Source organism: Rana temporaria, chromosome 4 (genome assembly GCF_905171775.1).
Source record: "Rana temporaria chromosome 4, aRanTem1.1, whole genome shotgun sequence".
Taxonomy (NCBI): Eukaryota; Metazoa; Chordata; class Amphibia; order Anura; family Ranidae; genus Rana; species Rana temporaria.
The window spans coordinates 3,868,296-3,884,731 of NC_053492.1; the positions used below are offsets into that span (position 1 = coordinate 3,868,296).

The 16,436-nt window shown below is 42.1% G+C and overlaps 1 protein-coding gene across 1 annotated transcript in view; it reads right to left on the reverse strand.

Moving 5' to 3' along the window:
* The window catches only part of LOC120935229 (oocyte zinc finger protein XlCOF7.1-like), a 55,679-nt gene extending 40,930 nt beyond the window's left edge, over positions 1-14,749 (reverse strand). Inside the window, exon 1 of the mRNA XM_040347395.1 lies at positions 13,793-14,749. Within this exon, the coding sequence (XP_040203329.1) occupies positions 13,793-14,662 (870 nt within the window). The 5' untranslated portion in view covers positions 14,663-14,749. The remainder of the gene's footprint in view (positions 1-13,792) is intronic.
* Between the last annotated feature and the right edge of the window lie 1,687 nt (positions 14,750-16,436).

Genomic DNA, 16,436 nt, shown 5'->3' on the forward strand with positions numbered 1-16,436 from the left:
GTCTGCAGCTGTCCAGGCATGCTGGGACTTGTAGTTTTGTAAAAGCAGGAGACACATTTTTGGTTAAATACTAATATCTGATCATATATACTAACTTTTAAACTAGACTTAAATGCAGTTGAAGATGATGAAATAACAGTGGTCAAAATACTTACACAAATCAGCAACTTTTCCTCAGACTTTGAGAAATTGCTTCCCACCATGTTGCTGTAATATTGGGAAACTGGCAAGGCTCCAGGAAATGGTCGCGTGTTGTTCGCGCAATTGCGCATGCGCGATCGAAAAATCGCAATCGCAATATGTATTTTGGTTAAAATATCATACATATTCGATTTCAGAGTGCTGCTACAGCAGTTTTCGAAATATCTGCAATAAATTTCGCATTCGCATGTTGCGATATTTCGATAAAATATCAGGAATATTCTGAGCCAATCAGAGCGCTCCTCCAGCATATCTCGAAATTGCGCAATAAATATCGCATTCGCATGTTGCGATATTTCGATAAAATATCAGGAATATTCTGAGCCAATCAGAGCGCTCCTCCAGCATATCTCGAAATTGCGCAATAAATATCGCAATCGCATGTTGCGATATTTCGATAAAATATCACGAATATTCTGAGCCAATCAGAGCGCTCCTCCAGCATATCTCGAAATTGCGCAATAAATATCGCATTCGCATGTTGCGATATTTCGATAAAATATCACGAATATTCTGAGCCAATCAGAGCGCTCCTCCAGCATATCTCGAAATTGCGCAATAAATATCGCATTCGCATGTTGCGATATTTCGATAAAATATCACGAATATTCTAAGCCAATCAGAGCGCTCCTACCGCAGTTATTAAAAAATCGCAATTATTTTCGCATTCGCAATAGCGAAAAATCGCATTCAATTAATTTCGATAAAATATCACGAATATTCGAATTTAGCGAATATATCTCGAATATTCGAATATATATTCGAGATATATCGCGAAATCGAATATGGCATATTCTGCTCAACACTAATAATGTATTACACATGCAAGATGCTGCAGGTGATCTTCATCACAGCCCGCGTTTATTGGGGGTTCAACTAGTTTCGCCCGAGAGGGCTTCAAATTAACATAGACAATGAGATCAAAGAATGGGAAGACATTAACAACAATGTGCGTTCATATGTAGGATACTCGGCTTATGACGATCAGCTTAAAGCTCATCTAACAAAATATGCCACTAATTTAATTAAAACAAAAGAGAATACATTTCAAAGGGATAAAAGAGCCTATGATAGTGCCCAGGCATATAGATGGCCTAGTAACCCTCAACGCAAAAATGTCAACACGAAGCAATCTTTTGTAAAGAAAAGTTCCCCTAAAAATAGTCCAAGACGCGAATCAGATACCTCATCGTTATCCTCTGCATCATATCTCCCAGTTGAACGACGTGGTGATGCGGAAAATAAAAAGAGAAAAAATGATTTGGATAGAAGCCTACAGGAGATTACCCGTTCGCAATTCCCCCTGAAGGATAAAAGATCTCGGTCCCAAAGATCACGCACCAGTCACTCTACTGGCAATGCGAGTTCTGTAAGCAATACCTCTTTGACTCTTCCCACAACAATTCAGGGTGTTGCCACAACCTCGACTCTGGCACCTCCCATGACCCCAATGCCACTTGGTCCAAACCATATGGCATCTGCTAATCTCACTGAAATACGCACTGCACCTATCTTCACTGTGGATAGGAAATCTAGTGCTGTACTTCAGAACAGTCAACAGTCACTAAAAGATCAGGTCCCGGCCCCCATAATGGCGTAGACCGGGACTTAACTAAAAATATCGTCAATATTTCACCATATATTCTAACTCCAGACCAGGAAGAGGTACTTCAACTGGGTCTTTCATTCTGCCCTGATGGTGAGGCAGACAAGTTTGAATTGGTGAAAGATCTACACCTTTTCGCTCGCCGTCTCATGTATAAAGTACTTTACGACAAAACAGATACTGTCACCGACACCCCTGTCATTGACAATACGGCCCTTGATAATGTCTACCTCCAGGAGCTTCAAGCCTTACAGGATCTTATGTCACTCTGGGACGAAAGCAACACGGAGGAAGAAGGTTGGACTTACCAACTTCCGGGGATTATACCGGGAGCTCGGGTACAATCACGAACCATTTTACGCCTTACCCAAAATACACAAAGGAGTCTTACCTCCACCAGGCCGTCCGATTGTTTCTGGATGTGGCTCACTAACTGAAAACATTAGTCGGATAATTGATGAATATCTGTACCCTCACGTTCAGAGTCTATTCTCTCATGTCAAAGACACCATCGAATTACTGAAAATCGTTGATGGCCTCACTATTCCACCCAACGCATGGTTGGTTGCAATAGATATTGAGGCATTGTACAATTCTATTCCTCACGGGCTAGGCACCCAGGTGGTTAGAAGTTTCCTTAATGAGCGTGACAAGAATACATCAAAGTACAACAACTTTATTGTCGAAATGCTCGAATTTATTTTGATGAATAATATTTTTCTGTTCAAACGTTCCCACTACCTCCAGGTACAGGGAGTGGCTATGGGGGCGGGCTGTGCCCCCTCCTACGCCAACCTGTACCTGGGGGGGTGGGAACGTGACCTTTTCAGTGAGGAATCCAGGGACACCTTGTCGGCTAGCGTGCTAACTTGGCATCGCTATATCGACGATGTGTTTATGGTTTGGGCGGGATCAAAGGAGGACCTGGTACTGTTCTTGGAGGGACTACAAAACAACCACTATAATTTGAAATTTACGTATAATTTTAGTCAGACATCCATCACTTTTTTAGATGTAGAACTTTACATAGACGAAAAAGGTCTCCTGTGCTCCACTCTCTATAGGAAACCGACGGCAGGTAACAGTCTGTTACATGCCACCAGCTCGCACCCCCAATCACTTATCAACAGTATACCCTACAGCCAATACCTGAGACTGAGGCGTAACTGTTCCCGTGAGGAAGATTATAGAAGAGAAGCAGGCCAGCTGTATGCCCGCTTAAAAGAGAGGGGATACAGCAAGACCTGCTTACGCCGAGCCTTTAACAAAGCTAGCACCTTAGAAAGAAATGCTCTTATTTACAAACCCAAAGCTGACCCTAAAGTAAATACTACCCGAGTGATCACTCGGTTTAACCGCCAACACGGTTTGATACGCAATATCTATAGTAAATTCTGGCACCTTCTTACCTCTGATGATAAAATTAAAAAAATTGTTAATTTGACTCCTGAGATCACCTTTAAACGATCTCCGTCTATCAGAGACAAAGCTGTCTCTAGCCATTATGCAGTTCAGATGGTGCCAAAGCCTACTCAAACGGGCACATTCCCTTGTGGCAAATGCAATTTCTGCCGTTACATTTTGAAAGGGCAGAGCATTTCTCTCCCTAATGGTGAAACTCTATCGCCCAAATTTCGTGCAACATGTCAAACGATCGGTATAATTTACTTAATGAAATGTAACTGTGGTGCCTATTATGTAGGAAAAACAAAACGATTTTTTTTTTGTAGAATGCGGGACCATGTTCGAGCGGTTAATAAAAAACTGATGGAAACTCCCATCAGCCGCCATATAGGTTTGTTTCACAACCACAACCCTGCTATGCTTGGCTTATATGCCTTAGCGCATATTCCTCTAAATGAACGAGGGGGCGATGCCGACAAACGCCTCCTACAGACTGAAGCAAGGTGGATTTATACGCTACGGGCCACCCAGCACCCTGGCCTAAACGAAAATATTAGTTATAAACACTTTTTGTAATCCATCTATTGCCATGTGTTTTGGATCCATGTCTGCCTTACTTTTCCTTTCATACTGTATTCAATCTGGTGTTTTGGTCCTTGTCCTTATGTCACCTGGCCAGTCCTTCGCCAGAAGAGGCTTAATATCAATACCCTGGCCCCTAGAACACTCCTTGTGTCAAATCAGTGATGGAATGGTATAACATCTAATTAGTGCCATCTGGCCTGCTCATCGTCAGAAGAGGTTTAATATCAATATTCTGGCCTCCAGAACACTTCTTGTGTTTAACTAGTGATGGAATGTAATAACATCTAATTAGTGCATTTCCCAATAGTTGTAGGTGATTACCCCAGATGGGGCTCCATCACTTTGTACACACAATGGATCCTAAGAATAGAATATATACTGAAACTGTGGATGCATACTGTAGCAATGATGTAGCAATGTATATACACAATTGTAATTACTGCATTATGTACATCGATGTAATTATTTTGTATTTATGCCTTCTTTCTTTACATATATCTCCGATGGATGGGCGCTGTAGGCTGTGGATTCGGTTCTAGTCCTATAAGCTGCCAAACTGCAATGTTCGTTTCTCTTTCTTTCTTTATATTTGTTTTCGTTTTTCCTATATTTATTTTATCTCTTTTGATCTAATTTTATTATTTTTATTTTATTTTTTTATATTCATTTTTCTTCAACATTTATCTTTATTCATTTACTCTCTCTTTTTCTCTTTCTTTCTTTCTCTTTTTCCCTTTTTTATCCCTTTTTTATTTATTTTTATTTATTGATTGTTTTTTCCTTTTTCTCTTTCCTTTTCCTCCCCCTTTCTCTTTCCGTTTCTCTTCCCTCTTTTTTCCTTTTTCTTCTTTTTTCTTTTTCCTTCTCGTTCATTTTCATTTATTTTCTTCTCTCAGCTTTAACCTACACACGGAGGTTTCACCTATCATTCGCACAACTGCGGTATATACTGATCGGGCTTGTTGTGCTGTACACTCACTTAGCAGCACGCATTGCAGGCTGACCACAGTGGGCGGTAGGGGGCCTGCACCGGCGATACCAACAGCATTGCCGAATCTGAGCGGAGGCTCAGGTGATAGTGCAGGTCCGCCTCGGATCAGCGTCCATTGGATACGCGCTGGACGTCATACCTGACGCCAGCGCTCCTCCCATGTGTGACGTGCCGCCTCCCCATCAGCTGTGGGATTGACGGCTAACACATGGGGAATCCCTATGACGGTCATCCGTCTTCCCCGCCCACTGACGTAATGGATACCGCCCCACACACAGGTTCCACTCGTTGGGACCTGACTGTGAGCGGTACTTAAATGATCTCTACAGCTGTCCCATTAGCGTGGGCTTTGCTGGAGAGATCATTTGCATACGCATCTGTGACACAGCTAGGTAAGAGGCAGGCGCTCTCCCCTCATTATTATTATCATTACTCTTATACTTAGACCCTTTTGGTGTACCACTGAATTTTTCAGTCACCTTATACTTGCTCCAATGAGTGATATCTCCTTATTCTATCTAATTTATTATCGTTTCTGTACTTTGCTTGGCTAAAAAGTGATTGAAATCGCTACATCATTGGTAGACTCAGCTGCAATATTAACCAAGTACTGTTTTCTGTTCAGCATTTCTCTTTAGCACACGTAGACGGGTATATACTTTATACATATAGAACATTTTAAAATTAATTAACCTTGCCAATATATTTATACTCTGCATCTCCGCGGTATATGCAGATTGATGCCACTGTATATTTAGATGTTATAATTAATATAGGTTATAGCCCTATTTAATTTATTTTATCTTTTTTTTTATATGAATTGATATGCACTTGCAGATATATATATCTTCATAAGCCTGAATGTGTAATCTATTCCTTTCTATGCTATATAGCATTATTGGAATTAACCCTGACTGGTCAGCATACTACCTAATTTTGGAATTTCTTCTGAAATTATCCAATTATCGCGTCCATCAGACTTATGGCTATGACTCTTATCAACTAACATCAGTAAGGTAATTCCATCACTTAATCATTATCTTTTTCTCTCATTTGAGCGATTTTACCTATACGGTGTGCTCTTGTAATTATATTATACATATTTCTCTTTTTTCTTATTTTTTCCTTTCTCATTTTTTATTTTATTTCTTTTCCAGTTTCTGCCTGCCTCCGTCCTCTTTTTGTCTCTCTAGGCCAGTCTTTTCTATGTGGTCTGCTCTCTGTGTGACAGCCAAACATAGGCTGTGTAGAGACCTTTCCCTCCCCTAGTGGGCTTACATCTGGGATCTGATCTCGCCACGGCTCACGCCCTTAATCATCTACTCCATTTGTGCAAGGTAAGGACTGTTTCACAGTCCACAGCTTTTACATGCATCCAGTCCATTTTTACCTTATTTAAATTAATATGATTGTAACGTAATTTATTATACGTACTTCGATATATGTATATGTATATATTTTTGGTCAATAATACATATTGTGTCTAGAATACTGTAACTTTAGCCTTTCAATTAACGGGCTTGTTTTTTGCTTTTGTTTTTTGTTGTTTTTTTTTTGTGTTTCTTTTCCTTTTCTTATATGAATAGTATTGGTACACACTATATAATTGGTCTTGATGTCTGTTGATATTTTATTGACATACCTTTTATTCATGTAGACTATCACCCTCCACGGGTTCCTGACAAAGCCCTCTTGGGCGAAACTAGTTGAACCCCCAATAAACGTGGGCTGTGATGAAGATCACCTGCAGCATCTTGCATGTGTAATACATTATACAAACTACATTATACAAACATTACATTATACAAACTATAGTCTGACTGTTTTTAATTTGTACTAAACATTTAATATATTTTTTGTATATTCTTCTACTTTTTGTAAAAATAAATTTATGATAAAAATTATTGTTGGTATGATTTGAATGACTGAGGTTTGACCAAGCCCATAGAGTTATTTGACATATTTGACCCCTATCCATCAAGCTTCAATTAAAGTCCCACAACCCCTCCTTGATTCAAGGAAACTTTTCTAAATTATACATGTGAATCTGTCCATCTAAAACTGAAACTATCCGGGAGCTGTTGTTTTAGTGTTCCATTTATTTCCACTCCCATTGCTTCGGATTTGCTGTAGTTTACCTTAAAGTTAGACATCTCCCCATATCTACGTAGTTCCAGAAGCAACGGTGGCAGAGATATCACTGGTGAGGTTAAAAAAAACAGCAAGTCGTCCGCGTAAGCTGCCAGTTTGTGTTCCCTACCCTTTGTTAGGATGCCCCTAATATCTGGATTGGCCCGTATTGTTCTTAGAAAGGGTTCTACTGTAAGGATAAATATGATAGGTGAGAGTGGACATCCCTGACGAGTTGCATTACCTATTGGAAATGATAGACATAGCATCGTTCACCTTCAGGCCCCATACACACGAGAGGATTTATCCGCAGATACGGTCCAGCGGACCGTATCCGCGGATAAATCCTCTCGAGGATTTCAGAAGATTTCTATGCGATGGCGTGTACACACCATCGCATTGAAATCCGCGCTGAAATCCTCTGCCGATGACGTGTCGCGCCGTCGCCGCTATTATGACGCGGCGACGGGCGCGACGCTGTCATATAAGGAATTCCACGCATGCGTCAAATCATTACGACGCGTGCGGGGAATCCCTTTGGACGGATGGATCCGGTAAGTCTGTACAGACGAGCGGATCCATCCGTTGGAATGGATTCCAGCAGATGGATTTGTTGAGCATGTCAGCAAATATCCATCTGCTGGAAATCCATCCCAGGGGAGATTTATCCGCGGATAAATATCCGACGGAGTGTACACACCATAGAATCTATCCGCAGAAACCCATTTGATGGGATTTATCTGCGGATAGATTCTATGGTGTGTATGGGGCCTCACTCTTACTCTTGGGCATGAGTATAAACTTGTAATCCAATTCTGCATCCCATTTCTCAGTCCTATATGCTGTAGAACAGCTCTCAGGAATGTCCACTCTACCCTATCAAATGCTTTTTCAGCATTAGCGGATATAATCACTAACGGCTTCTGATGAGTGACAACTGTATAGCACTAAGGACCCTTTGTGTATTTTCCCTCCCCTCTCTACCCGGAGTGAACCCCACCTGGTCTGGGTGTACGATAGCCGGAATATATCCCAATAATCTGTTGGCAAGTATTTTTGTCAAGATCTTGAGGTCTACGTTTAACAACGAGATTGGACGATAACTGGCGCATTGGGCTGGATCTTTACCCTCTTTCGGGATTAATGTTATGTGAGCCATCAATGTCTCACCTCTCATCTCCTGACCATCCCGTATTGAATTGAAGGCGGCTAGGAATTTTGGTGCCAGCTTTTCAGAGAAAGTCTTATAGTATAGCAGCGTATACCCATCAGGGCCTGGTGCCCTGCCTGGTTTCAATGCTTTCAGCGCTTCTAAAAATTCCTCTATTGTGATTGGACCATCAATATTTCCTGCCTCCTCCTCCGACAATCCAGGCATTCCTGAGGCCACTATATATTCTTTCACCTGTTGTTCTCTATTACACCTCCTTGAAGTGGACTGTTGGCTCCCTATGTTATAGAGCTTTGTGTAATAATCTCTAAATGCCTTTGCGATTTCCTGTGTAGATTTGACTAAGGTGTCTCCCTGCGTTTTTATATGCTCGATATGATTCCTAGCCCTTGTCTCTCTGAGCGCATTTGCCAACATTCTACTAGGTTTATTTCCGTATTCATAGTACACGCGCTTACATCGAGTTCATTTCGCTTTTGCTCTATCCATTAATACAACATTTAATTTGTTCCGTAAACTCATACGTTTTTCCTCTGTCCGTTGGGTTTGGGATTTCTTGTGCGACAGCTCCAATACCTAGATCTCTCTGATCAATGTATCCAACTTAGCCCCTAGAGTTGGTTTCCTATGTGCACCTAGTGATATGAGAATTCCTCTAATATAACACTTGTGTGCTTCCCATTCACATAGTGGGGTTATTTCGTCTGATTCATTGGCTGAAAAATAGGCCTCTAATTCATGCGCTATTTGGTTCTCATACTCTGGTTCTTTCAGGAGCATCTCATTTATCCTCCAGTGCCATTCCCGGGGGCTTGGCTCTCCCCATTCCATGACACAGTTAGTTGGCGTGTGATCCAATAGTGTAAATGAGCCTATAGAGGCCTCCAATATACACGACAGTGCATTCTGCGATATGAAGATATAGTCAATTCTGGTATATGTCTTATGTTTCGCTGAGAAAAAAGTGTAATCTCTGTCGTGTACGTGGAGGACCCTCCAGGTATCCATCAATTGCAGATCTTGTAATAATCTCTTTGCTCTACGTATTTTGACATATGACAGATGAGACACTCCCTTTGAGACAAAGTAGGATCCAATACCATGTTCAAATCACCACCCATTATTAAAATCCCCTCTCTATTTTGATGAACTAGGCTCAAATATGTTTCTAGCGCCCGAACTTGATCTTCATTTGGCAAGTACAGATTTACCAGTGTGACCTTTTGCTCACATAGAAATCCTATTACAATAAGAAGACGACCTGTCTCGTCTCTAACTGTCTTGCACTCTTTCCACTGTACTTGATTTGAAACCATAATTGATACCCCATTTGCCTTTGTAGTCTGAGATGCACTATGATACACCATAGGAAATCTTCGGTTCCCTAATTTTGGAATTTTATCGTTTCTAAAATGTGTCTCCTGTAGGAAAATTATTTGAGATTTCAATCTACCTAATTTTGCTAGCAGTCTTGTTCGTTTTTCGGAGCTATTTAACCCCTTTACATTATATGAGGTAAAATTTAACCTGGTCACCCTGCTATTTCAAGTCCAGCTGGTCCCTAGGTGACCTAATTGTGGGGGGATGGGGAGGATACCGGGAGAGACACCCCAAAAAAATAAAAAAAATAAACAAGGAAAGAAAAGATAGAAAGAGAGAGAGAAAGATGAGATAGAGAAAGAAGAAGAAGAAGAAGAAGAAGAAGAAGAAGAAGAAGAAGAAGAAGAAGAAGAAGAAGAAGAAGAAAAAAAAAAGAAGAACTAATAAACACTAATAAAAAGCTGTAGCTCCGGGTCTGGCTAGTACTCCAGCACCCCGAGTATTGTATATTCTAGGCAGTCGCAGGTTCTATGCACCCGCAAGTCTACCTGCAACTTGTCTAGTAAAGAATTTGGAAAAAATGTAAACGTCTCTGACTTCCCCCCACTTGGAGGAGAGACGTTAAGGTTGGGAGAAATGAATAAGCACAGCAGTGATCCGAGCCATCTTATCTACCCACGTGCACCTATCAATTATCCCGCACATCTTAATCTAACACATCACCTCTTAATTCCCAAATCTCAGCTCTCCTTGAGCTTATTGCACTCTACTCATCTAGTATGACCCATCTTTTCCTAGTTTTTCCCTATCCCCCCTCACTCCTATCGCTACCTAACTTAGATTGTTAATATAGTTTAAACATGATCTCACGAAAAAACAAAACAAAAAAAAACCACAATGTTTCCCTTTTCTTTTTCTCCGATTTCTCTTTTACCAATACAGTTACTCTTAACTGGTGTTCAGTTATACTCAGTTATAATCAGTTATATTCCCCCCGTCCCCTTACCATGGGGTACAGAGGCGTTTGGATTCCCTGTATAAGGGCACAAAATCCCTACACCTCCCTTCCTCTATTTGGAGGGCTCTCCCCTGTTTCTAAAACATATGTGACCTTTGCTAAGTTCTCAAGTGCCCCCCTTTACCACCCCCCTCCTTCCCTCCCTCACACACCATTAACCCATTCTCTTGTTATCACCATGCTATTCCAAACAAGATACACAAAAAAAAAGAGAAAAGGGACACAAATATTATATAGAATAATAAGTGAATATCTTTCAGTGAATAGTATTACATGTGGGATATCGTTCGGTCCATGATAATCGCCGATAGATATACCCTAGTAACCCCAGTGAAAAAAAAAATGTTATTTATTCCTGTGATTTTACCTTTCCCCCCCCCCCCTTTCCCCCCTCCCCTTATCTTCCTCCCCCATCCTATTCATAGTGTGGGTAAACTCACACAAAAAAACTAACAAAAAAAAGTGTTATTGAGCCCCCCCTCTTGTCTACTGACCTTTGGTCTTCCCTACCTCCATACCCCCCCCCCCATGTCCCGGGGGGCAACACTATCAATATTTTACTGGCTTCCCTAGCACCAAGACCTTTTGAGGACAAAGAAAAAACAAAAAAGCAAGTTAAAAAAAAAAACTCTAGTTCCCTCCTCTTATACCAATATACCCAAACACAACCTCCTATATACTTTAACCCTTTAGACCATCCAAAATTCTGCCAGCCTATATTCTCCTGTACCTCATATCAGGGAGCAACACAAAAACATAAAAAAAAAAGAAAGAAAAGGGGATTGCCAAGATTACGACAGGGTTCCCGCATATACTCAGGCCTCATCTTTACATCTTAAAACACATTATTAAATCCATTCCACTTAATATTTCCCCATCACATAACTCACAAAAAAATAATAATCAAGGAATAGGTTACTGAGCAGCTTTTTTTTTATCATTCCTATGATTACTTCCCAATGTTCCTCCTTGCCGTACTCTTAATAAGCAGAGTATTCCATGACTTTCGGTAGTTCTGTCCAATTAAGAACCTCCATAGGTTCTGAATTAAAAAAATTGAAGAGCTCTGGGAGTTGGGCTGGCTCTTTTAAGAAAAAACTATGTCCCCCCTTTTTTACTATAACTGCAAGCGGGTATCCCCATCTATATGTGGCACCTTTAAATAATATGTGCTCCAGCAAGGGCTTAAGCATACGTCGCCTAGTTTTGGTTTGCCTACATAAGTCCGGGTATATTTGTATCTCACCCCCCATATACTTCACTGTTCCCTCTTTCCAGGCCGCCCTAAGTATGTCCTCCGTTACCCTGAAAAAATGGACTCTACACAATACGTCTCTAGGATTGGTCTGTCCTGGATTACGAGTTGTAGGTACCTTGTGTACCCGGTCTAATTCAATAGGAGTAGTTGGGGGGTTCTTCAATAGCTGATTGAAAATAGCTGTAACTGCCTCTCTCAGAGCGGATCCTTCAGTTTCCTCTGGGACCCCCTTTATCCGGATATTATTCCTCCTACACCTATTTTCGGATTCTTCAGATTGCAGCTGTAATACTATCATACGCTGGTGTTGTTTATGCAATTTTTTCTCTACAATTTCTAATCGCTTATCTGTGATATTTTGCGTTTGCTCCATAGTTCACACTTTGAGTTCCACCGTCTCTACTTTATTGTGCACCTCCGCAATCTCCTCTCTCAGTGACCCGGTTATGCTAGATAGTAATTGTTGAATGTCCTCCTTAGTGGGGAGAGCCTGAATGAGTTGTTTAAGCTGAGTAATGTCCTGCTCTATCCCCTTCTCCTTTATTTGTATATTAGGTGTAATATGAGATCATACCTGCTTCTCATTTTTAATGTGCTATGTCATTTTGCTTTGGGCCCCAGGGAGGTCAGGATCGGCACTGAGTGGTCAGTTTTATGGCTGTGCTGAGCTTGGAAGTCAACCTGCTCTCCTTCAATGATCAGACTTGTGTTTACAACCTTCCCACTGCACAGACATTCACTGGGAAGACCGGTGTGTTGTTGTTTCTCCTATCCCAACTCTTAGGCCCCGTACACACGGTTGGTTTGGTCCAATGAGAATGAACCGAAATTCATTTTCATCAGACCAAACCGACCGTGTGTGTATAGGCTATCGGTCTGTTTTCCTTCGGTCCAAAATTTTAAAACATGCTTCAAAACCGAACCGATGGACCGCTGCCCCATTGGACCAAACCGATGGTTAGTACAGAAAAGCATCGGTTCAAAACCCGCGCATGCTCAGAATCAAGTCGACGCATGCTTGGAAGCATTGAACTTCGTTTTATTCAGCACGTCGTGTGTTTGACGTCACCGCGTTCTGACCCGATCGCATTTTGGACTGACGGTGTGTACACATTACAGGCCGTACGGCCACTTCAGAGTTGAACCGATGAAAACGGTCCGTCGGACCATTCTCATCGGTTTTGTCCGACCGTGTGTACGGGGCCTTATGCAGCTGAGAACAGAGGGAATGTGATCACTTATAAAAAAGGGGAGAAAAGTACTTCTAATATATTTTATATCTATACACAAATGTACACTATACACTTCTAATATATTTTATATCTATACACAAATGTTTTGCCTTTCATTTCTATTTTAAACTGAATGGGTTGTATTAGAAGGTGAGGCTTCCATACACTTTACCTTCTATCCCCCCAATATCTGCTGTACTGATAAGTGTATGAGTATGATCTCAGGTATTAGTATGAAATCATGTCTGACAGAGCAAACTGAGGGCTCTACTTATAGGAAATTCATTCAGCTCTTACACATATTGCTAGAATGTAACACAGTGATTTCCTATGATTGTCAGCTCCATCTAGTGGCCATAAAACTGTATTTTTCATTAAATACCTCAATCAGTAAAAATAGCACAATAATGCTTTATGGCCACTAGATGGAGCCAAGGAAATCAGAGTATGAAATAAAATACATCCAATATTCATCATGGCCACTCACATTCATTCAACTATTTTTATTTTATACCGACCTCTAAGTGTTTGTGAAATCTTCCACCCCAAAATGTACTCAGCCAATGAGAGGTAATGACTCAATTTTTATTTTTCTACTGCTATCAATGGCCAACACGGTACAACACTTCATCCATGTCTTTGGTGATCTCCTTATGAACTGTTTCTTACATGATGAAGATCAGCCATGGAGTATATCTGAGGTGTATATCAGGGTGTGCTTCTTCCCCACATGAGAGCTGTGATGTCCAGCAACATTCATATACAAGACATTTCCTGCACTCACTAATACACCTCGAGGGTTGTGTGGGATCCCTAATGTACAGGAAGACAGGACTTCAGTGAGGAACATTTCCCTCACTCAGGACAGGAATACGGCTTCTCCCCCGTGTGAGATCTCTGATGTCTGGAAAGATGGGACTTCACTGAAAAACATTTCCCGCACTCAGGACAGGAATACGGCTTCTCCCCCGTGTGAGATCTCTTATGTTTGGAAAGACCGGACATCTGTGTAAAACATTTCCCACACTCAGGACAGGAATACGGCTTCTCGCCCGTGTGAGATCTCTGATGTATGGAAAGACTGAACTTCTCTGAAAAACATTTCCCACACTCAGTACAGGAATAAGGCTTCTCCCCCGTGTGAGATCTCTGATGTACAGAAAGATTGAACTTATCTGAAAAACATTTCCCGCACTCAGTACAGGAATACAGCTTCTCCCCCGTGTGAAATCTCTGATGTTTGGAAAGACTGGACTTCTGTGAAAAACATTTCCCGCACTCAGGACAGGAATACGGCTTCTCCCCTGTGTGAGATTTCTGATGGGTGGAAAGATTGGACTTCATTGAAAAACATTTCCCGCACTCAGGACAGAAATACGGCTTCTCCCCTGTGTGAGATTTCTGATGTGCGTAAAGACTAGACTTCCGTGTAAAACATTTCCCGCACTCAGGACAGGAATACGGCTTCTCCCCTGTGTGAGATCTCTGATGTGTGTAAAGTTGGGACTTCTCTGAAAAACATTTCCCGCACTCAGGACACGAATACGGCTTCTCCCCCGTGTGAGATCTCTGGTGTGTGTGAAGATTGGACTTCACTGAAAAACATTTCCCACACTCAGGACAGGAATACGGCTTCTCCCCCGTGTGAGATCTCTGATGTGTGGAAAGATAGGACTTCTGTGAAAAACATTTCCCGCACTCAGGACAGGAATATGGCTTCTCCCCTGTGTGAGATCTTTTATGCATATTAAGATGGGCTTTAGAAGGGAAACACTTCCCGCACTCAGTACAGGAAAGCCTCTTCTCTGTTGGAAGGACGGCACCGTCCCGCACAGTCTGAGGTTCCTCAGGATAAGAGGAATACGATGGTCCAGCACCGTCCCGCACAGTCTGAGGTTCCTCAGGATAAGAGGAATACGATGGTCCAGCACCGTCCCGCACAGTCTGAGATTCCTCAGCATAAGAGGAATACGATGGTCCATTTACACTGTGTGGTGCCGGATGGACATTTGAGGTAGTCGGGTTTTCTCCTGCACTATACTGTGTGATATCCTCATCTTCTACTTTACAGTCTGGAGACAAAGTGAGACAATCCTCTGAGGTTTTCCTCATCTCCCGTCCATCTACTAAAATAGATATAAAAAGATTATTACTAGACATGAGCAGATTGGTTCCCCTAAACCAGGACTCCGCCCACACCAGACAGCTTTGTCTCTGAGGATCTTACAATTCCCCCCTCAAGGTAACTAGTAAATGGGTCCTCTGATCTCCTACCAGTGGAAGATGAAATGTTTACATGAGACAAGTTGCAGAGATCCCACACCGCTGCCTCCCATCTCCTGAGACTGCACTCAGTGGGCTGGATTCAGATAGAATGGTCTATCTATGTGGCGGCGTAACGTATCTCATACGTTACGCCACCGTAAATTTGGGCGCAAGTTCAGTATTCAGAAAGAACTTGCGCCCTTAGTTACGGCGGCGTAATGTATTTGGTCCGGCGTAAGCCTGCCTAATTCAAATGGGGATGATGTGGGCGTGTTTTATGTAAATACACTGTGACCCCGCGTATTTGACGTATTTTACGAACGGCGTCCGTCGAATATCCCAGTGTGCATTGCTCCAAAGTACGCCGCAAGGATGTATTGGTTTCGACGTGAACGTAAATGACGTCCAGCCCTATTCGCGAACGACTTACGCAAACGACGTAACATTTTCAAAACTCGACAGCAGGGGTAACTTTACGCCAGAAAAAGCCTAACATAAATGAAGTAAAAAAATGCGCCGGCGGGACGTACGTTTCTGAATCGGCGTAAATACCTAATAAGCATATTCCTCGCGTAACTATACGGAAGCGCTACCTAGCGGCCAGCGTAAATATGCAGCCTAAGATACGACGGTGTAAGACACTTACGCCGGTCGGATCTTAGGGAAATCTATGCGTAACTGATTCTCTGAATCAGGCGCATAGATAAGACGGCCCGCACTCAGAGATACGACGGCGTATCTGGAGATACGCCGTCGTATCTCGTATCTGAATCCGGCCCAGTGACTTGGGTCTGAGACTATACAGACATATCCCTCCACCTGGCACAGACAGCAGACAACAAAACAAGTAATCCTGGGAGAATTGTTCTGTCAGAGATCATGCTAGACCCGGGTATGGGGCAGAAGACCCAAAACACATACCCCAGGTGCCTAGGTAGAGCAACATCTATGGTGAAAATCAACCTTTTGCTGATCCCCAGAATTTCCATAAACAGTTCAAAAGGCGGTCCCTTAGGTCCCTGGTCAGTCATTCACCAAGAACCGAAGGATGGAACTGAAAAATATAACCACAACAGGTTAACATGTTAATGCATCAACATAACTTAAAAAGGTGGGATCGAGCTGTCCTGGAAGACTACTGGAAAAGGAGTTACCGGTGAGTACTAACTCCGGTTTTCCCCAGTCGTCTTCCAGGACAGCCCTTGAGAGGATCCCCAAGTACTCACCAGATTAGGGCGAGACCACAGCTTGGAGG